A 23,891-nucleotide genomic window follows, 5' to 3' on the forward strand; every position below is an offset into this window, starting at 1 on the left:
GTAAAGCGTCAAATGCGCTCGATTACTTATATTTTAGGGAAATATTTTTAAAATACTGCACAGTACACACAATGTAACTAGTGGGGAAGTTCTGAGATATGAGCCAGATGGCAACCATTGAAGGTAGCACCACTCAACGTCACAGCAGCATGTTGTCCTCATTTCTGAGTGGCATTGGTGAAATTCCTTTCAGTAAAAGAAAAATATTTATGTCAATTTTCCCCCTCTGTCACAATAAACGAGTTCTTCTAGATTGCAAATTGTTACAAACATATTTTAACAATGACTCCCTCGCGTTAATATTCCAATAATGTGTTGTAATATTCAATATTGCATTTTATTACACATCTAGTATAAAAACAGTTGACACAGTCAACGATACATTCGATCATAAATGGATTTCTGAAGGGCAAAATATGCACCGAGTAGAAGAGCAAAGAGAAGTTGGCACCAGTCAAACAGCACGTAGACAGTCTTCACGAGTCATTGGAGGTGGGGTTTGTGGTGGGTGAGTACCCTGAAATTGAGGAAATTTATGGGTACAAAAATACTGAACACAATTAAAATAAATGTCATTTATTATTCAAATTTGCACTTTTTTAAGAGGAAATTTTTATCTTTTAAAATAGATGTTTTAATTTTGATCACCATAAACACATAGGTTTTTCCCTCCTGTAAAAACCTAAATGCATCTGAGAGGATTTTTTTATAGTTTGTTCGACAGTTTCTAAATACAGAAATATGTCTTTTTAAATCCCAACAAACTTTAACAAACGTTACTGACGGATTCACTGTTTAGATTTAATTTTTCACCATAGCCAATGAGAGCACACAAACAAACCAATAAACCGCCTCAGATTAAACAGTGTTGGCGGAATGAAATAAAGAACTTTTAATTGGAATTAGCCGCACATGACGTTTGAACCAATGCCATACGCCTTTTGTTAAATACTACATATTCCAGGATGCACCGCTCCCTCCATTTCCTTTTACCCACAAAACATCACAAAAGCCCCATTATAAACGTCACAGCCCCACTGCCTGTAAAGAAATCCACATAAATGCGTTTTGTTTCGCATGGAATTACTATACCTTCTTTTTAATGCGTTAGTAATTCTAATTTGACTACTTAAATGACGACTTATTTAAGTGAGCCTCGGGAAGCAAAGCTGTAAACTGTTGCTTTATATTTTTTGTAACACGCATTACATTCATTAGCAGTTCTTAAATTTTAGCTTAAATTTTACTTTACTGCAAGGCTGACGGCATGAACAAACAAGAAGGTAAGTTCTGTAAACAAGTTCAGATTTTGTGACAAATGACGACTGACTTTGGCATGAACACGTAAAATGAACATGTAAAATCGACTGTAAAAAGTTAATTTGCATTTTTACATTGTGAATCCGTCTGGTTAGTATTTTCCAATAGGTCCAGTAGAATAAGCATTAGTTCTATTATTCTACTTATTCTACTGGGTACAGTACTGCACTATTTGGAAGTTTTCACTTTACAGTGGGAGCTAACTACAAGGACAAATGCAATACATGTCATGTTCATATGCTATTATTATCTGTAGGACAATTGATTGCGTCAGGTTATTGTCTTCCTATCCAAAAATTGGCCGTTAAATAGTAAAATAAATGGACAGATAACACCCAAGGTAGCTGAATTGGCATTAAATAAAACCTAGCTTCACCTAATTCTTTTTTGCATTGTTAACAGCAGGACATCTACAGAAAAATGCTGGTGCAGCTCTGCATTCTGAGGCAAATGCCGTTCTGTCTTCACCTGTCATTGCTGCCTTCAAAGGTAAACACATCTCAGTGTCTATGACACTTTTCATCTATAGGGATATATACTCACATTTGTAATTTGAAAGTCTTCCAGATGGAGCTTGACACCAAGCATGACAAATATGAGCGTCTTGTTAAGCTCAGTAGAGATGTCACCATCGAGAGCAAGAGGACAATATTTCTTTTACACAGAGTGACAAGGTACGTACTGTATGCTGCAGATTTGATATTATTTAAGAAAGCTGTAAATTATAATTACAAATATACAGTATTCCTTAGGATGAACATTGCAATCGCACAAGGTCAAATGTTCCTGAATTGGAGTGTATTAAATCAATTGATATCCACCTCCTACATATGCCTGAGTTGTGCTGATGAGATTAATTATTCACTGATAAAAGAAGGAAAATATTGAAAACAATAATTGAAGGGATTCCCCAATAAAGAGTGTTTTCCTTAATGTCCCACTATCACGTTTATTTTCCGCAGTATATAAAAAAGATAGACTCTTATGAAAGGGTATTTCAAAATCAAATATCAAGACTCAAACAGATCCATAACTATTAAAATTATGCATTCAAAATAATTTTTGTAATAGTTTGCCATTGCATAGTTTAAACCGATGACTCAGTCATAGGCAAGGATTCCTGCAGAGGGCACATGACTCAATGGAAAACAGCAGTCGAGACCGTTGACTTTATTGTGCGACCAGTCGGAATATGAAATTGAAAGTGGGTCAGAGGAGGAATTAAGTCCCTAGAAAGATGATTCCGGGCAGATTTTACCTTAGAAGTTCAATCCGGAGGCAGAAATTCACCATAACACTGCGCGAGTGAGCACACAAAGTAGAGCGCCCGACACAGATGCGACCTAGGACTCCATTAACACCAGATTGCTACACAACACATTAGGCCTGAACGGTATATCATTTGAACATCGCCATCGCAATGTGCGCATGCGCAATACCTGTATCGTAAGGCCTTGCAATTATATATACAGTGGTACCTCTACATACAAAGTTAATTTGTTCCAGGACATTGTTTGTAAGTCAAAATGGTCGTATGTCTAGCAGAAGAATACATTGTAATTCTATTAATTAGTTCCACAGCCCGAAAACCTACACTAAATCCTTAATAAATACTGCTGGTCCTATTGCAAATAGCAATTACACAGGGAAAAACAAATAAATTATAAATAAAAATCAATATAATTATAATATATAAATAGTAATAATTAGGGTTGTTCCGATCATGTTTTTTTTGCTCCCGATCCGATCCCGATCGTTTTAGTTTGAGTATCTGCCGATCCCGATATTTTCCGATCCGATTGCTTTTTTTTGCTCCCGATTCAATTCCAATCATTCCCGATAATTTTTCCCGATCATATACATTTTGGCAATGCATTAAGAAAAAAAATGAATAAAACTCGGACGAATATATACATTCAACATACAGTACATAAGTACTGTATTTGTTTATTATGACAATAAAACCTCAAGATGGCATTTACATTATTAACATTCTTTCTGTGAGAGGGATCCACAGATAGAAAGACTTGTGACTTTGTAAATTGTGACTAAATATTGCCATCTAGTGTATTTGTTGAGCTTTCAGTAAATGATACTGTAGCCATGGCCAAATGCATGATGTAAGTGGAACCATGACTGTGCGTAGTGCTACCAATTGATATATCTTCTCTGCGTTGGGAAATAACATAAGGTGTTAAGAAAAAGATCAATTGCTACCTTGCTTCCCCACATTGTTTCCCATGATATTTCTAATCATAGGGAGAGGGATTGTAAGGCTTTAGCCAATTAAAAAAAAAACTCCAAAGGCTGGCAAAATTCACTCTTCTCGTTATATGCTGCCTTTAATCTCTCTATATAGGTAAAACGGCGCCATTACAGATTGAGCTTGACAATGCGTGAGTGGGTCGTGCAGGGCATGCATTAATTGCGTTAAATATTTTAACGTGATACATTTAAAAAAAAAATTAATTACCGCCGTTATCGGGATAAATGTGATAACCCTACCTTAAGCCTAAACTAAAGACTCTGGATGAGTGTAACATATTATGTTTGTAACGTTAAATACAATTAGAAAACGATTTAATTAAAGAATATATATATATATTAAAAAAACGGCATGGCCAATATTTTTTTAACGATTCCGATACTTTGAAAATGACGTGATCGGACCCGATCGATCGGGATGATCGGGACATCTCTAGTAATAATAATAAAAATACCTGTAATAATGTAACAAATCAGTTTCCAATGCTGCAGATGTGTTTTGCGTGGGGTACCTGAACGCACCGCATGGCTGATGCTACAGTCAGAGAGGTGCATTAGAGTTTTTACTTTCACTTTTCATGTTCTGTTGTCGGCGTCAGCTGTAGCGGACAGTAGGCATGTTGTGTTGCACAAGTTCTGAATATGTTTAAAAACTTGACGAACCTGCCCATTTCTTTGGCAATGTTGCAATAATGGTAATTGTGACCTTATAAAGACTAGCGAACGGAAGTCGGAGGAGGACAGTCAAGATCCTAGACATTCTACGTTGGTATTGTTGAGCCAGTACACGGACGCGCATAGCACGCTCCTATTTTTCTATCATTTCGATCTTCATTTCAATGGTAAGCGTCACATTTGTCCTTTTTTCACCACCTGCTCTAGCATTCTTGGAACCCATGTTGATTTCTCAAGAAAATCCACCATGCGTCCGTCATATGGGAAAATTATTGTTGTATTTTGAGCATGTCAATGGATGTAGAAACAAATGGCGAGTCAAATTTTCTGTGGGATGTTGAAAAGATCGTGCGTCGAAGCGGTCGTTTGTCGAGTTACCACTGTATAAATACCGTATTGGCCTGAATATAACATGGCCCAGAATATAAGACGACCCCCTCTTTTTCAAGAGTCAAGTTTGAAAAAAGACTTTTTGAACACCAAATTAATTTTTATACAGAAATAGTTGCAGTATATCTGAAATAAACGATTATAACAATGTATTTGAGAGAAAAAAGCATGTTATTTTGCTTCATACAAATCTTAATATCTGAACATTTAAATATGTAAACTAAAGTGCAATCTCATTCGTAAATGAATGGCTTCTGGTTTTTGAAATGTAAATAAACCAATCTATTGTGATAAAACAACAAAATTGCAATAACTGCATAAACTATCAAAGTGAAGTCTAACTAACTAGGGTCTTGAAACAAATCTGAATAAGGAGAAACATTGCAATAAAATAATGCAAACTGGTTAAACTAGTAGCTGAGATCTGTCATGACAGAACATCGCTTCAATGACATCTGACGCCGTCTAGCGTCGTGAATGGGGAGAGTAGCTGAGATCTGTCATAACAGAACATCGCTTCAATGATATCTGGTGTCTTCTAGCGTCGTAAATGGGTATTATGTCCAGACCGCGAATATAGGATGACCCCCTCTTTTTCAATCTTATTTCAATGCAAAAAACACAGTCTTATATTTGGGCCAATACGGTATATATTTTTTTGAACACCAAAACTTTTTTCTGCTTTGTGCTCGTATAGCCTATCACCCTCCCTCCTGCTAAGCAGTGCAACCAAACAGTTTTTCTCGGTCACCAGTGCAGCTGGTGTTTGGTGCTTAAAGTTAAAAATGATTGACAGTCTTGTAGCTTTGATTGTGCGAGAGAAGGCTCAGTAGCTCTACGATCAAGGGCTCAAATATGTTGATCGTTTAGCTTGTTACACACTAGCGGTAGCCCAGTCTATGGCAACTCATTCATTGTGTAAGTGAGAGGCTGTTTTCGGCAGTGTGAGTGAATTTGAGTGGACTCAATGAAGCATTTCATAAAACCAAACATTTTTTTCTACGTTATTCTTGTTGAAAAATAATTCATATTATGAAGGCGACACGGTGATACAGTGGTTAGCACGTCCACCCCTGGGGTTGTGGGTACAATCCTGGGTCCGGCCTTCCCGTTTGGAGTTTGCATGTTCTTCCGTTGCCTGCATGGGTTTTCTTCAGGTTCCTGCCACAAAAAAAAACAACAACAAAAAAGTGTGTGGTATGATGATTTAACACTCCAAATTGTCTGTAGTTGTGACTATGTGCGTGAATGGTTGTGTGTCTATATGTGCCCTGCGACTGGCTGGCAACCAGTTCAAGGTTTAAGATGTGATAGGTTCCAGCACCCCCACGACCCCTCATAAGGATAAGCGGTTCAGAAGATGAATGAATTATATGAATGTTATGGAGCGTGATTAAAAGTATGGCCCTAAACGTGATGCAATGAATGTGTGTGGGGCTACATTTTGTACTGTTGCACTTTAAGACAAGAGTAAGTGTGGAGCCTTGGCAATATACACTCACCGGCCACTTTATTAGGTACATCTGTCCAACCGCTAGTTAACACTTAATTTCTAATCAGCCAATCACATGGCGGCAACTCAGTGCATTTAGGCATGTAGACATGGTTCAAGACAATCTCCTGCAGTTCAAACCGACCATCACTATGGGGAAAGAAGGTGATTTGAGTGACTTTGAACGTGGCATGGTTGTTGGTGCCAGAAGGGCTGGTCTGAGTATTTCAGAAACTGCTGATCTACTAGGATTTTCACGCACAACCATCACTAGGGTTTACAGAGAATGGTCCGAAAAAGAAAAAATATCCAGTGAGCGGCAGTTCTGTGGGCAGAAATGCCTTGTTGATGCCAGAGGTGAGAGGAGAATGGCCAGACTGGTTCGAGCTGATAGAAAGGCAACAGTGACAGAAGAGCATCTCACAACGGACAGTATGTCGAACTTTGAGGCAGATGGGCTACAGCAGCAGAAGACCACGCCGGGTGCCACTCCTTTCAGCTAAGAACAGGAAACTGAGGCTACAATTTGCACAAGCTCATCAAAATTGGACAATAGAAGATTGGAAAAACGTTGCCTGGTCTGATGAGTCTCGATTTTTGCTGCGACATTCAGATGGTAGGGTCAGAATCTGTTGTATCAGCGGTTCAGGCTGGTGGTGGTGGTGTAAATGTGTGGGGAATATTTTTTTGGCACTCTTTGGGCCCCTTCGTACCAAATGAGCATTGTTGGAACACTACAGCCTACCTGAGTATTGTTGCTGACCATGTCCATCCCTTTATGACCACAATGTACCCAACTTCTGATGGCTACTTTCAGCAGGATAATGCGCCATGTCATAAAGCTGGAATCATCTCAGACTGGTTTCTTGAACATTACAATGAGTTCACTGTACTCCAATGGCCTCCACAGTCACCAGATCATAATCCAATAGAGCATCTTTAGGATGTGGTGGAATGGGAGATTCGCATCATGGATGTGCAGCCGACAAATCTGCACCAACTGTGTGATGCCATCATGTCAAAATGGACCAAACTCTCTGAGGAATGCTTCCAGCACCTTGTTGAATCTATGCCACGAAGAATTGAGGCAGTTCTGAAGGCAAAAGGGGTCCAACCCGTTACTAGCATGGTGTACCTAATAAAGTGGCCGGTGAGTGTATATTACAATGTTAATTTTTTCAAATATCGTTCAGGCCTATCCCAAACATCGCTGTTCAAGTTATATGGTGAAAATTCTTCTCGTTTTAATATTGCAATATTATATCGCAACCCCCCCCAAAAAAATAAAAATTTGCAATGATAGTTTTATCCAATCTTGTTCAGGCCTTCAATACATATTAACTAGGGTTTGGCAACATTTTAAATTGAACGATTCCGGTTCCGAACGATTCCTGATTCCGATTCTTTTAAGAGGCAGGGTCCCAAAAAAAAAAAAAAAAAAGTGCAGGGTCCAACAAATTGCATAGTTTATATTAAAGTCTTAACTTCTCGACGTTGTTTGAAATTAAATGAACTTCTCAAAGGGCTAGTTATAACTTGTATATTAATATCAGTTTTTAAAATCGAGCAATTTTTTTCCGCTCGGTGGTCAGGGCATCGAAACAAGGAATTGAAATTTTAAAAATTATAAAGAAAAACTATTCCGGGAGCATCGGAGTGTTAGAACCTGTTCCCATCGATGCTCGATGCACAACCCTAATATTAACCAATTTTCCAATAAAAACGATTGAATTTCTTGGAAAAACAAAACGCACACCACCACGGTGATGCAACTTATGATGTGAGGGCTGCGCGTGAAAAAGCTTGCCTTTTGATTACATCTCTTCGGGTTACTGACGCTGGCTTCCTGGCCCACAGCAAAATGGGATTAAATCTGTGTTTGGCGCTTTTTTGGGTGAATTTTACACCGAAAAGTAAGATGGGATGTGGCTCAGTAAAGTCCAATCTTATCAAATTCTGTAAAGGAACCGATGATGTGATCGGAGGATTTTAATGCCTTAATATCTCACTTTTTTTAAAGGCAATTTTACATTGTTTTTGAGTATACCTTTAAAAAACAAACAGTCAAGCACAAAGTCAAATGTTTTACTTATAATATGAGGTGGAGATGTTCTTTTATTTACTGTGTTCTTGGTTTCTTTTTGGATTGAAAGTGTTCCAGATGCAGAAGCCATATTGAATGAGGCAGATGTGAAACTGGATGGAGTGAGACAGAAAATTCATCAGATTGCGGAGGAGCTTAGAGGAGAGGACATCTATCAATTTCACAGAGCATTTACTGCAGGTGTGTTTATTTCCTCTTTCTCAAAAAAAAAAAAAAAACCTGGAGAACATATTGTACTAGTATATTGGATGGATGTACAGTACTTTAAAAGAAATGGTCAGCATGTTTTTACGGAGGTCTCCTGTACATATAAAAGCCTATTGCAAAGTAAAAACGGAAAACATACTGTACTTAAGATACAAAAATGAAAATTGAAAATACGAAACACGGAGAGTAATATCGGTACAAAACCTATTTCCAATGATGTGGAGCCAAAGTAGTAACATGTTAATTGGAATGTAAAAAAAACAAGAAAGAAAGAAATGTTTTTTTTTTGTTTGTTTGTTTGTTTTTTTTTTTGCTTACATCAATTTTTTTTTCTTAGTCCACTTTTCCTACCGCCATATTATAACATTTCTGGGATATCATCTAGATTACATTCATCCTCCACTGATTAATTGCTGAGCCGAAAAACACAAAATAAACAAGGCTACTCAAGAGAAATAGCCTGTTGTACACATGGTGGTATCTCCTCCCGCACTTATTTATTTATTTATTTATTTAATAGGGACAGTGCACATTGATGAACATCTAAAAAGATGTAAATATGCCAGATTGTAGCAAGTATATGCTAATTTACATCTGTAGTCCCTAAACAGGTGACACAAAGATAGAGAAAGAAAAGAAATAAAATATTACAATAAAACAACACAATACAATACGTTACTAAGAACTTAAAAGTCGGTGATTGCAAGACTGATTTGCTTTCAACGACTGCTTGAGCTGAGTTTTGAAAGTTTGTATTGTGGGACATTGCCTGATGGATAGTGGTAAACCGTTCCAGATTTTACAGGCCTTTACAGAGAGAGAATTGTCAACTTAAAGTTGATAATGAAATTACTGATTGTGTGAGTGCGTGACCCTGGTGCGAGCCTTCATTTAACAGGAACACCCTCTGATTAAGTTGTTTTTCCACTTCTTACATCACTATTGGTTCTTGTTAGCCAAAATGTCTGCAGTGTTTGGAGGCAAACTTGTGTAATGGTGAGTTGTTATCTAGCTCAGGAGGGGGTGGAAGTCGGTTTTAGATTGTAGTCATTTTATAATCAATGCTGCATCCTCAGCGACGTGACCACTAGCAGTTCCCACCAATTAAACTCTTTCACCCACTCCATTTTTATCATCTTTATTAGAGCTCAGTGTGGCTTATCTGGACGACGAGCTCCAGGCATGTGTAATGACTCCATTTTTTCATAGAGAGGCTATTAACAACATTGAAAGCAAAATCTGAACCTAATTGCTGCTGATAACAGGTCAACACTGCACTTTGATAAGCTACTCAGCGGAAGATCTGCATTAGCAAATGGTCAGGAATTTCCATTCTGAATCACTTTGCCAAACATACCGTGCAGTAAAAAAGTATTTGTTCCCTTCTCAATTTTGGTACTTTTACATCATCACAATCACAATTTATTCACGTTTTATATAGCACGCCAACCTTTTGGAAATCTGGTATGTAAACATAAAATGCAGTTTTTAAATGATTTTATTAATTAAAGTGGAAACAAATGCTAAATGCACTGCATTTTTAATTGATATTATCTTCAATAGACTAATCTGCTGTTGTCCAATCTGCTGTTGTCCGAAATTAACACGATAACGTCCGTTACAAGCGTCTATGGACGCCACATGACTAAATCTGGCAAACTGATTTACTGTGCATCTGTAGTGACTACCTTAACTATGGGTTTACGACATAAGGATTTAAACTGAGTCATTTTGTTAAAAATGGATCTGTTTATTGTAGTTTTTTTGCAAACACAGTAATAATCACAATGCCATGTTTCAACCAGTGCAACTAATTGTTGGAATATTTGTGTTTACCTTCTCTTTAATATATCTGGGTCTGTGTGGAAAGGTTGATACACCTTTTGTTGAACCATGAAAAACTGGTTTATCATATTTTTGGGAAAACTGAGTTCATGCTCAGTGACCACACCTAAGCCTGATTCCCCCAGACCTTAAATGGGAAGTTCAGAATTTTTGACATCAGGCTTAATCTTCGAGTTAACAAGGGTTTAATCAGTCTGTGGAGTTGATTTCAATAAATTCCGTGTAGTTTGTTCAGGCATGAAAATCACTCACCTTTCGGCAAAATTCGCCGTTTTGAAGCAAAAAAGGGTGACCTACGTGAATTTGTGTAGATCCGAGGTGAAATTTTTTAGGGGGGGGGCATAAGTCCATCTATCTATCTAACTAACTAACTAACTAACTAACTAACTAACTAACTAACTAACTAACTAACTAACTAACTAACTAACTAACTAACTAACTAACTAACTAACTAACTAACTAACTAACGACATATTTTACTGAAGTTGCTAAGCCTGTTGCAATATGCAATGAGTCCATTTATCGCAAGGTGAATTAAAAATGAGGGCGGTAATTTTCACGGCTGCGTTTTATCACCGCGTGCACGCATACATTTGTGCCTACTTGTATATGACGTATGAGACTCCAGTTGTTGTGTCCAGATGTTTATTGGTCAACAACACGCCATAGTATTACAGTTCACACATAAAATAAGGAAACACATCTATATTAAACACTGTAAACGTTAGCATTGCTACACTGAGACTAATGGGGGGAAAAAAGACAACTTACTTTAGCCTGCTATAAAACATTGGCAGTCTTTTCCAAAACGCAAACTTGCGGTTAAAAAGTGACACTTCAAACATGAAAAATCGCTGGTTAACATCATTTGCAAACGAAAAAATATATATATATATATATTCGTGACACCACAAGCAATGACGACAAGTGCTTTTTGCTGAGTGTAAAGTTGTTAGCGGTTTAGCGAACGTACTATTTCAAAATAAATGTTTGTCACGTTTGTCATATAAATAACAATTTCTGGAGTTAATCCCACATACTTCAGAATTAATACTATAATAGGTAAATACTATAACACTGCAGACCAGATTTTACACAAAGAATAACTTTAAAATGACACCCTTTTTAAAAAATATGATTGGCAATTAATATTATAATTATTATAATACTATTTTATATAGTAGTATACTATAATAATGCTAGACATTTTTTTGTAAGAATTGTTTTGAATAATGTTGAAAAGATGAAGTCAGTGTCCTGAATCTGTTTACATTCCATTTTTTCGCACTACTAAATGCTATCAGCTAGGCCTGCACAATATATCGTTTGAACATCGCCATCGCAAAGTGCGCATGCGCAATAGTCACATCGCAGCACGTGCAATTTTTTTTCTTTTTTTCAACATTTAAACTTTTGTTTTACTTCATGAACGCAGCAAGTGTGCAGATCCTGGATTAAACTGGGGTATAAAAATTGGGGCCGATGGCGCCATTTTTCAGAGCATCGGAATTTAAAATCAACATACATTCATGTTTTTCTGCTTCATGCTCATACAGCACCATGGTGTCTCACTCTCCCTCCTGCCAGGCAGTGCAACCAAACTGTTTTTCTTTGTCAACAGTGCAGCTATCCCGAACGGAGCTATTCAAGTTATTTGGTGAAAATTTTCTCGTTTTAATACCGCAATATAATGTCGCGAACTCCCCAAAAATTGCAATGATAGTTTTTTTCCAATATCGTTCAGGCCTACTATCAGCATTTGACCTCAGTGTTCATGTGTGATTAATTATTGTTATTTACATGTTTATTTGTACTTTAATAAAGAATGTAAGTGTTCCAAAATGTTTTTGTGAATTAATAAGCGTCAACAAAAATTTCATTGCTAAATTAGTAAAAAAAAAAAAAAAAAATTTATTAGCCGACTAATTGTAGAAATAGTCGGCTGACTAATCGGGAGAAAATTTGTCGTTTGGGACAGCCCTACCAGAACAAAATTTCCTCCACACCCTTCTCACCTTTTTAACCGCTGACCCATTTTCATGCCTGTTAGTTACTTATTTCATTTGTTAGTTTCAGGGCTCCGGAATGGCTAAGCTAGCGCGAGTCAATTGTTCCGACTTAGCATGCCAATAAAATGAAACATATGCACACATGAAAATCACCGATGACCCGTGCAATCAATAATGTTGGCTATGTTTTTAGGATAAAGTTATTAAAACTTAACATTGCATGTCAATAATTGCAGTATGAAGAACAACATTTGTAATCCCAAAGCTTTGCAGAGGAGCAGGGCGGAGTGATATCACATCGGTTATTTTCACCGCTGATATTTTTTACATCATAGCCAGCAGCAAGTAACCAGTTTATCTTGTTCCTCGTTGTTCATAAGGAATTTGTGGAAACTTTCCTATGCCCATTTCTTCTGTTTCCACAGCCTCTAAATCAGTGGTCTCCAAACTATTCCACATAGGGCCGCAGTGGGTGCAGGATTTCATTCCAACAAAACAAGACGACACCTTTGCACCAATCTGGTGTCTTGCAAGTGTAATCAGTTGATTGTAGTCAGGTGCTGCTTGTTTTAGTAGAAACTTAATTGGTTAAACTATCGGTAATCGATCGGTTGGAACAAAAACCAGGACCCACAGCAGCCCTTGAGGACCGATTTGGAGACCCCTGCTGTAAATGCACATTTCACCATGTTGCTGGCTGTCAGTTAACTGGCAGACTGATGCTGCATTCGAGGAAGGTGGAAATTCCGAATTTTCAACTTCCGATCTGAAAAAATATCGCAACGCCGCCACTATTTGATCGCTTACAAGAAGGCAGATTTGCTGGAGGTCAGAATGTCTTTTGGTGGCCAAAATAAAAAACAACTTGTCGCGATCAGCCATCTTTGCTGTTTACATGCGCTTGGAACGCTTTAAGGTCGCAACTTGTACCCTCCGAACGGGATAAATCCGACTTCCCACCTTCCTCGAATGCAGCGTGAGCACAGGTGGCTGAAGCACTCCTCTCTATTGTGGTCGTATTACGCATCTAAAAAAATATTCCTGCACAGTGAAAAAAAATGCGGCAGTTTTTTGTGATATTGATTTGGCCGCATGGGTGTTTTGGGACAATGACCTGCATTTTGAATTTATTTGACTATGCTGGATCTGTTCGTAGATCTGTATTGTTTTTTCATTGGCACCCCAATGACTCCTGCTAGCTTAGCCACTCCACTCAAACAAACAAATAACTTACAAACTGCCTGGAATTTATTGACATCAACTCCACCAACTTATTAAACCCCGGCTAACTCGAAGATCAAGCCTAATGTCAAAAATTCTAAACTTCCGCTTTAAGTTGCCTAAATAGAAACTGTCTAACATCAGATGAAAATCTCAAATAGCTGCAACAAGATGATATTCTTCAAAGAAATATACTGATGAAAAATCAATTCATAATAATTGACATCCATTAATCTAGTATGGGTTACAGAGCCATTTCCAAAGCCCCTTTAATGTAAGGGACATAAACCACAAAAGGAGAAATAAAACTCATGAAATTTCCCAGGAGTGGCTGGCCTAAAAAAACAAACAAACAAAAAACAGTCAAATCTGGTGGTAGTGAGATGATCTTTGACTGCTTTGCTTCTTCAGGACCTGCTGCGATTGATAGAACTATGAATTTGGTTTCTTCCTTAAAGGAGAATGTTTACCATTTTGTGAAGGCATGCTATAGTGCAGTTTTGTAATGGTCAACTAGATGTCAGATTTTAAAAAGCGCTGTGTGACCAAGAGTCTGGGCTTTTATTGTACTATGATTAGTAGGCGTGTAACGGTACACAAAAATCTCTGTTCGGTACGTACCTCGGTTTTGAGGTCACGGTTCGGTTCATTTTCGGTACAGTAAGAAAACAAAATACATATTATAAATGTGCTATTTGTTTATTACACACCTTTGTGCTTTCAACAATAGGAACATTAGCCTATACAATTCTAGAATTCTGCTCAAAAAGTAGTGGGTATCTAAAGGTAATCCAAGAACAATTTGCCTTTCAGACCCCGCGTATTGATCAGCTTTCTTTCTGAAAGAAAGAAGAAAAAAGAAGTCCTGTGCTAAAGAGAATAGCAATCCGAATGACAAAGATTTAAACATGTATTTTACAAATGAAATGCCTCAATGAATCTTTTTTTTTTTTTCTTTTCTTATGAACGTTTTTCAAAAGCTTTATTGGTGGATTTTCTCAAGTTAAAGCGCCACACAGAAATTAATAAATTTAATTGTGTAAGCAGGATCTGTGTATTATTCTTATTATTTAATTACAGGTGTTTTAGCTCATTTCAATTTATTTTATTTAAATGGGCTATTATTAATTTTATTATGTGTTTATATTTTACAAATGTGATGTAGTATTAATTTATATTGTATATTTTATGTTGTATAACTTTAGTTCCTATGTGAATATTAGTTCCTACTTGTTTTTTGTGGTAGGAAGGTTTTGTATTGAACACGGGGCCGTGTTGGTTATTATTATAGCAAAGAAGACCGCAGTAAATCAACAATGACAAGTCAACTGGGCCCCGATCTACCACTCAAGAGATCTGATGGACTCAAAAAGTGGGTTACGATCGCAGATTAGTTTGAAAATCGACCGGATCCACCGTATTTTTACACGAGTGACTTCCGGTCTGCCCGATCCTAGCTACCAGTAGTAGTATTGACGCAGGAGGGTCGCGTCTCGCGTCAAATAATAAACTCTGCCGTTCTTTTTGCGTGCGTCGTGTTGAGCCGCTTCTGTGACGCGTCTAACACGCGGCCGCACTGCGCCTGGTGTGCATTTGCTGATTGACTTTAACGCCCGCGTTTCACTGCATTCTCTCTGTGTCCATGTTGTCGCGCCGTTGACATTTCTGGGTTATACTGTCCTACCGTGTTGGTCCTCATTATAGTAGAGAAGACCGAGTGAATATAATGTACATAAAGAAACTGTAACCCGATCGACTCACAGCCTCGAAAAGTAAGGTTTACATTACATCAGAAACTCGTTCGGTACGTCTCCGTTCCGAACCGAGCACCAAGTACCGAAACGGTTCAATACAAATACATGTACCGTTATACCCTTAATGCTTAGTGTGCTCAACTCCAAGCTGTGGAGATGTGTGATCATGGGATTGAGCGCAGTTCTGGCCTGCCCAAGATGTGCACCATTACATTGTGTGTTTTTTTTGTTTTTTGGTCTTAATTCAATCTTAAAATGACTTCTTACTAATTTGTTTTGGACAATGCAAAAAAACAATAAGACGGGGCATGTGCTTGACTTACGATGACACCGCTAAACAGTTTGTTTTATGACGCTGGTTGACCTCTAAATTTGTGGTAATTTCATACAATTATTTTCATAAAGTACATAGTATAGCTAAAACTATCTCTACAGTAGGATCTTGATGGAACTAAGTAAAATGGCATACTTAAAAAACAAAGTGTATGTTTGACACCCAGTCAAGGACGAAGTAGAGACGAAGCACACCCTTGTCCCAGCTGTGCTTAGCTCTCTGTGGTGAGCCCGAGCGAGATAGCAGACCCTTTTGAAGTTCAATTGCCGCTCCAAAAGTAAACTTCAGACACAAAGTCTTCCGTCCTGTGATTATTTGATTGTTGTTTACACAGGACCAGAAAACAAATGAGGGGTCATCCCAGCCTGCCTCAAAAAATGGTCACTGTTGTTCAAATCAAAAGACTGTTGCAGGAAACAGGTTTGAATCACTATCTGCATCTGTGATCTATACGCTGCAGATAGCCTGTAGTGTTTATGCACACTCGGCTTGATATGCATTCTGCCTTTTTTTTCTTTTTTAAACTACTGTATTCAGTTTTGTGTAAATTCAGTTGAACATTGTATAGTCACAAAAATAGGGACATGGTACCACTGGGTAAAATTTCAGAATTCTAAAATGCGCTATACATAACCTTCACAGCTGAACTTCATTTGACCTTTTTTAAACTTTTGAACGCCCATTTCAATGGTTCAATACTTGATGTCCTCCAACAAGCAGCTTAATGCCAACTCTCCAAGGGCATCTACTTTGATAGTCTTTGTATCTCTGTTGCAACTTACTGATGACACCACCGACACTAAGCTCAGTGGCCACTTCCTCCTGAGAACATCCTGTTGAATGTTGTCGTTCAGTTACCTCCCCTCAAGAACAGCAGTTTGTGTAAAAACAAAAATAACTGAAAAATCGAACTGTTGTACACAAAGTTAAAAATAGGTTCAAAATCTATCAAAGTTGTAGTACATGTGTGGGATCATAAGGAAATTTAAGCCAAAGGCCCAATACTCTTTACTTGTACAGTATAGTTGGGCAGTTCTGCAACTAGTTTGTGTAATTCATTTCAATGTGAATTTCATATATCCAGGAATTCAGGAGTTTGTGGAGGCCGCATCCTTTCAGCACTACATCCGTCATCGCAACCTCATCAGTCTGAAGGAGATCAATGCTAGGCTTGTGTTCAGGACAGAGGATAAGGTATTTTTTATCACAGTTTTGATTTTTTTTTATGTTTAAATGTATGATGAATCAAACAGGGTAGCACAGTGGCGTAATTTTTAAATGGACATTGAGGGCTGTGTGTCATTTTGTCTAGGTTTGCATTTTCTACTTGTTTTTGTGTAAATTTTCTCAGTGTCAAGGTCATTTTGTACTTTTAATTATCCTTAACATTTCTCTTTCCTTTTAACCCAATTTACATCAGATCTGCTCCTGTTAAAGCATTCTATTTGGTACAAATACCTGCTGAGGTGTGCATGCCCATCATGCCATAAGCATGACGTCACGTCTTTAATGTGGCCAGTGAGCAGGATTCTAAAATCATTTGTGTGTGTCTATATTTAGTCATTACAAGTTAATTTATTTTAAATATTAGTCCCAAATCACCAAAATATCCCAAAGGGCTTCACAAGCAAACACTGACAAAAACATATTAAACAGATAAATGTTTAATAAATCAAATTTTCTATTTGTAATTGATCATACACTGTACTGGCAGCATATATGGTGAATACTAAATACTAAAGGGCCAAGTACTGATCCCTGTAGGACTCTGCAAGTGAGAATACATGTATTAGTTATTCAACCTATTTTATTTATAAAAGTTTTATTCTCTGTTTTCCTGTCTCAGGGCTCTGCTGACACTCTTTCGACAGAATCTCAGGTTCTGACGTTTCAAGTGATGCCCGCAGACTACCTGCTGGGTGTGGCTGACCTGACAGGGGAGCTGATGCGCTTGTGTATTAGTAGCGTGGGCAACGGTGATATGGACACACCCTTCCAGCTGAGCCAATTCTTGCGCCAGATCCATGATGGTTTCTCCTTCATCGGAAACACAGGTCCTTATGAGGTGTCCAAGAAGCTGCACACGCTGCGTCAGAGTCTGGGCAAAGTTGAGGACGCCTGCTATACCTTGCGTGTTCGTGGTTCTGAAATCCCCAAACATATGCTGGCAGATCTCTTCTCTAGCCGGAACACTCACATGGACCCTGAAGAAGCTGTGGTTTAAGTCCTTTTTCAATTTCTCTTATTTCGTCTTTGTAAAAGTTTGAACGGCTTCTTTGACGTGTTTAATGGCATGGTTTACTTTTTTGTAATACAATAAAGTATTGTTACAATGGTATTGCATTTTTTTTCTCTGAAGATTTAACTACTGTAGTCATACGGATACTAGTTCTGCAGAAAGTATGCCATGCTTTGAAACCTTCCTTGATAACGTGTGTGTTTATTTTATTTCGCTCTCAGCCCGCCCCCTTCCCCTATCACACAGAGATAATCTAAGGTAGAGCATGTGACCTTTGTTCGGTCCCATTCCCTTGCAGCCACCTGATGTACACGTAAGCACATACAGTACATACGTCAAGCAACCCTTATATTCTTGGTACGATGCTCCCTCAATCATCCTTGTCTTGTCCCATCAAATTCAAGACACGTACGTGTTCATACAACTAATGCTGGCTGTCTATTTTTTTAACTCAAATTTTGCACGTTTGGAATTTGTATATTTATGCATTCTCCTGACAACTTGCAGAGCTCAAAAAGGAGATGTGATTGAATCAGAGTTTGTGATCATCAAATGTTAGCGCTATCCTTTTGAAAATGACCCCTCAACCCTCCGCCTCTCAGTAAGGTGTTTTCTGCAGTTTGAATAAAAGGTCAAGCCTGCCATCTGCTGGAGGATATGTGTACTTTGTGGTCCTAGAACATGAGTTCGTTATTTGAAAAGTTTTTTGTCGTTGTTGTTGTATATATACAGTACTGTGCAAAAGTCTTAGGCAGGACACCTGCCTAAAACTTTTGCACAGTACTGTATATATATTTTTTTAATTATTAAATTTATTAGGATCATGGAAGCTTCCACTTGGGGAAAATATATACATACAGTATATCCTGTATATACATAATATAATAAAAATATACAGTACTGTGCAAAAGTTTTAGGCAGGTGTCCTGCCTAAGACTTTTGCACAGTACTGTGTATATATGTATGTATATATTATTATTATTTTTTTTTTTTTCCATATTTTTGCACAAAAGCTACATTGTATTTACAAAATTATCCAGAATACCCCCCAAATTTTGGGCCCTTAATTGCAATTGATTGCACAGACAAAAGTACATTTGCCAACAAATTACTGAAATGAAACTTATTTTAGTTGAGAAAACTCAAACTGGCTTAGATTAAAAAAAAAAAGTTTTGGACTCAACTACATCTGAAATATTCATATTTTTTTTTCTTTTCTAAGAAATTGATAAATCCGTCCAACTTTAGTGCTGGATATATAGGGGATTAGTCATGTTGTGATATATATGACATAATTAAACTTGATAACCTCTTGGGTCATGAGGTGCCCTCTAAGTAAGCAGTTAGCTTCTTTGCTTGCCAAAGGACATTAAGTGCTTCTAATCTCATACAAAGCAGGTGACTCCTGTACATGCAAGGCGAGGGCATTTATTTGGCACCTATTCTCATCTAAAGTGAGGCCGCGTTGGTCAAGGAGTGTATGTAGTGCCTGTTGGGTTGAGAGAGTTGTTTCATTACTGGCTTGTCTATCAGGCTGAAGCCTATACATGAATGAGGGAAAGTCTGGAATAAAATTAAGACTTGATTGTCTGTACATTTGTTTAGACTGTTTCCTGCTCTAGTCCTTTAAACAAAACAAAACCAATTTATCAGTAGTTCACCATATTATGCGGTGTACATTTATGTATCTTGTACTATATAGTTTTACTTTCAATCCTCCATATAGCTATAAACACTATAGATTTTACTTTTCTGTACACCAGAGTAATTCATGTTAATAAACAACATGTTAATGAAATTATGTATTGTTGGAATCTTGTCAGAATTTCATTTTGTCAAGTCAGACTATACGGTGAAAGATTTCATTATTTTAATCTTCATAATTTCGATGATTATAGTTTACAGCTTGTACAAATGAAAATTTTGCCATGTTAAGAGATGAGAAAATTAAAAGACAAACAATTAAATGATTTCTTTATACTTTGTCAAAGTTCACTTCTTACCTAATGTTTAATACAGTACTGTATATCTTAAAATCAAGGGCGAATATCCCGAGGGGGATGGGTGGGACACGTCCCCCTCCTCAACTAAGCTTTCCCTCCCAATATTTTGGGACGCAATAAGTATTTTTGGAGCTGTAGACTTAATTCAAAGTAAATCTCTTCAATTCTCATTTTCGTCACGCAATAATGTGCTATTTAAACATTAGCATCTTTCTCTCACCCCTCTCTTGTCTGAAAATGGTTTAGTCTATTCCACATGGTAGAGGCTGAACTGTGTATCATCTACCCTCTGCATAAGTGCCTATAGCGCACTGCTGCCGGATCGGGTTGGACATCCACTCACAAACACAGTCACACAAGTTCTAATACACCCTAGAACTAAAATCTTAAACTATCTGCATCATTTCTCCTGCATTGTTCAAAGACATACACTCCATTACCGAGTGCTGTTAAACTGTGCTAAAACCTAATAATAGCTAAGCATAAGGTGACAGAAATATTTGCTCCAATAAGCAATATTTCAAGATTGCTTACACGGCGGGGAGTCGGGGCAAACTGGCCGTATGTGTGTGTGTGTGCGTCATAGGTAGTCATTTGTTTTGATGCTCCTGCGCATGCGAGTCAGTTTGGTCAGCGCATCTCAGACTGCGAATTAGTGCGCATGGGTGATACTTGAACAGGCTCAATGGACAAAGGCAGTCTGAACGGGCACTAGCTGCCTTTGAAAAACAGAGATGACAAAAAAATTGGAATTATGCCTTAAGACCTGCGGTATGAACCTAGCCTTAGATTTATTTCCCCGAAGGATTTATTATATTAGGTATTGATGGTTTTTGCCTTCAAGGGAAAGTAACGTATACACTCCTGATCAAAATCTTAAGACCTGGTTAAAAAAATGCAAGAATTTCCATTTTGCACATTTGGATCTCAATTAGATTTCAAGTAAAGCTTCACTGCTTGCTGCCCAAAAGTATTAGCACCCCTGCAATTCTGTCAGGTAATGCTCAATTTCTCCCAGAAAATGATTGCAATTACAAATGCTTTGGTAATGATATCTTCATTTATTTTGCTTGCAATGAAAAAACACAAAAGAGAATGGGAAAAAAATTAAATCATTATCATTTTACACAAATCTCAAAAAATGGACCAGACAAAAGTATTGGCACCCTTTGAAAAATCATGTGGTGCTTCTCTAATTTGTGTAATTACCAACACGTTACATACCTGTGGCACATAACAGGTGGTCCGGGCAGACTGGAGTTTGCCAAAACTTTCCCGAGAAAGCCAAAACGTTTTGGAAGAATGTTCTCTGGTCAGATAAGACCAAAGTAGAGATTTTTGGGAAAAGGCATCAACATAGTTTACAGGGGAAAAAAACGGGGCCTTCAAAGAAAAGAACATGGTCCCCACAGTCAAACATGGCGAAGGTTCCCTAATGTTTTGGGGTTGCTTTGCTACCTCTGGCACTGGACTGTTTGACCGTGTGCATGGCATTATGATGTCTGAAGACTACCAACAAATTTTGCAGCATAATGTAGGGCCCAGTGTGAGAAAGCTGGGTCTCCCCTCAGAGGTCATGGGTCTTCCAGCAGGACAATGACCCAAAACACACTTCAAAAAGCAATAGAAAATGGTTTGAGAGAAAGCACAGGAGACTTCTAAAATGGCCAGCAATGAGTCCAGACCTGAATCCCATAGAACACCTGTGGAGAGATCTTAAAATGGCATTTTGGAGAAGGCACCCTTCAAATCTCAGAGACCTGGGGCAGTTGGCCAAGGAACAATGCTCTAAAATTCCAGCAGAGCATTGTAAGAAAGTCAATGATGGATACTGAAAGAGGTTTTTCGCAGTTATCTTGTCTAAAGGTTGTGCTACCAAGTAATAGGCCATTTTTTGGAGTTTTGTGTAAAATGATATATATTTTTTTTCATTCTCTTTTGTGTTTTTTCATTGCAAGCAAAATAAATGAATGTATTACTACCTAATTATTTGTAATTGCAATCATTTTCTGAGAGAAATGGAGCATTCTGACAGAATTGCATGGGTGCCAATTTTTTTGGGCCAGCAGTGTCCAATATGCAAAGGCAAAAAAGGGGAGTGTGATAAAAAGCACTTAAATTTTTTATTTTTATTTTTATTGAAAACAACAAATAAACGGACAAATTGCAGTAAAAGATGCTGTATAACTCTTTAACCTTTATCACTGTCCCCCTTAACAATGGCGTACCGCAAGCAACACGTCACTTCCGCTCATTAATATTAATGACATTAGCTACTGTTGCTAAGCAAGGACAAGTCACCGTTTGTCCCTAATAGGAAATGAATGGAAATCGTGGAGATGTTTACAGAGCTACCTCCTACCAATTCGCTCCGAAAATGATGTGCCTGGTGCCAAATTGACTGGCATAGATGTTGAAGAACATAAAAATGTTCAGTTAAAGAGATGGTTTTAGTGTCGAAGGCTGAAAAAGACGAAAAAAAAAACGAGCCGACCTAAGCATAGCTTTAGCTTTTTTTTATCGACGCGACTGACAATGACATTCTCCGGTTTCAACAAGCTATCCTTTACCATCAGCCCTGTCTTTCTTATATACAGTGCCTTGCAAAAGTATTTGGCCCCCTTGAACCTTGCAACCTTTCGCCACATTTCAGGCTTCAAACATAAAGATATAAACTTTTAATTTTTTGTCAAGAATCAACAACAAGTGGGACACAATCGTGAAGTGCAGCAAAATTTATTGGATAATTTAAACTTTTTTAACAAATAAAAAACTGAAAAGTGGGGCGTGCAATATTATTCGGCCCCCTTGCGTTAATGCTTTGTAGCGCCACCGTTTGCTCCAATTACAGCTGCAAGTCGCTTGGGGTATGTTTCTATCAGTTTTGCACATCGAGAGACTGACATTCTTGCCCATTCTTCCTTGCAAAACAGCTCGAGCTCAGCGAGGTTGGATGGAGAGTGTTTGTGAACAGCAGTCTTCAGCTCTTTCCACAGATTCTCGATTGGATTCAGGTCTGGACTTTGACTTTGCCATTCTAACACCTGGATACGTTTATTTTTGAACCATTCCATTGTAGATTTGGCTTTATGTTTTGGATCATTGTCCTGTTGGAAGATAAATCTCTGTCCCAGTCTCAGGTCTTGTGCAGATACCAACAGGTTTTCTTCCAGAATGTTCCTGTATTTGGCTGCATCCATCTTCCCGTCAATTTAAACCATCTTCCCTGTCCCTGCTGAAGAAAAGCAGGCCCAAACCATGATGCTGCCACCACCATGTTTGACAGTGGGGATGGTGTGTTCAGGGTGATGAGCTGTGTTGCTTTTACGCCAAACATATCGTTTTGCATTGTGGCCAAAAAGTTCAATTTTGGTTTCATCTGACCAGAGCACCTTCTTCCACATGTTTGATGTGTCTCCCAGGTGGCTTGTGGCAAACTTTAAACGGCACTTTTTATGGATATCTTTGAGAAATGGCTTTCTTCTTGCCACTCTTCCATAAAGGCCAGATTTGTGCAGTGTACGACTGATTGTTGTCCTATGGACAGACTCTCCCACCTCAGCTGTAGATCTCTGCAGTTCATCCAGAGTGATCATGGGCCTCTTGGCTGCATCTCTGATCAGTTTTCTCCTTGTTTGAGAAGAAAGTTTGGAAGGACGGCCGGGTCTTGGTAGATTTGCAGTGGTCTGATGCTCCTTCCATTTCAATATGATGGCTTGCACAGTGCCCCTTGAGATGTTTAAAGCTTGGGAAATCTTTTTGTATCCAAATCCGGCTTTAAACTTCTCCACAACAGTATCTCGGACCTGCCTGGTGTGTTCCTTGGTTTTCATAATGCTCTCTGCACTTTAAACAGAACCCTGAGACTATCACAGAGCAGGTGCATTTATACGGAGACTTGATTACACACAGGTGGATTCTATTTATCACCATCGGTCATTTAGGACAACATTGGATCATTCAGAGATCCTCACTGAACTTCTGGAGTGAGTTTGCTGCACTGAAAGTAAAGGGGCCGAATAATATTGCACGC

General features: G+C 38.1%; 1 protein-coding gene across 2 annotated transcripts; it reads left to right on the plus strand.

Annotated features, from left to right (window-relative positions):
• Nucleotides 1-1,007: 1,007 nt before the first annotated feature.
• Nucleotides 1,008-18,483, plus strand: tsnax (translin-associated factor X). Of its 2 annotated transcripts, none has more exons than XM_057848188.1 (6): nucleotides 1,008-1,283; nucleotides 1,723-1,809; nucleotides 1,880-1,994; nucleotides 8,296-8,426; nucleotides 16,701-16,810; nucleotides 17,463-18,483. In XM_057848188.1, exons 1-6 carry the CDS (start codon nucleotides 1,268-1,270, stop codon nucleotides 17,838-17,840), a joined length of 837 nt encoding a protein of 278 aa, XP_057704171.1. In that variant the 5' UTR covers nucleotides 1,008-1,267; the 3' UTR covers nucleotides 17,841-18,483. The 2 variants fall into 2 exon arrangements, with proteins under 2 accessions (XP_057704171.1, XP_057704172.1); XM_057848189.1 differs by having other exon boundaries at nucleotides 1,726-1,809.
• Nucleotides 18,484-23,891: the final 5,408 nt, after the last annotated feature.

The sequence above is a fragment of the Corythoichthys intestinalis genome, chromosome 10 (genome assembly GCF_030265065.1).
Source record: "Corythoichthys intestinalis isolate RoL2023-P3 chromosome 10, ASM3026506v1, whole genome shotgun sequence".
NCBI classification, from domain to species: Eukaryota; Metazoa; Chordata; class Actinopteri; order Syngnathiformes; family Syngnathidae; genus Corythoichthys; species Corythoichthys intestinalis.

Bases quoted from the DNA above. Each gene is read 5' to 3' on its own strand.
- tsnax (XM_057848188.1), top strand. The intron at 1,810-1,879 runs GTAAACACATCT...GTAATTTGAAAG, and splicing joins TGTCATTGCTGCCTTCAAAG to TCTTCCAGATGGAGCTTGAC. The intron at 1,995-8,295 runs GTACGTACTGTA...TTGGATTGAAAG, and splicing joins CTTTTACACAGAGTGACAAG to TGTTCCAGATGCAGAAGCCA.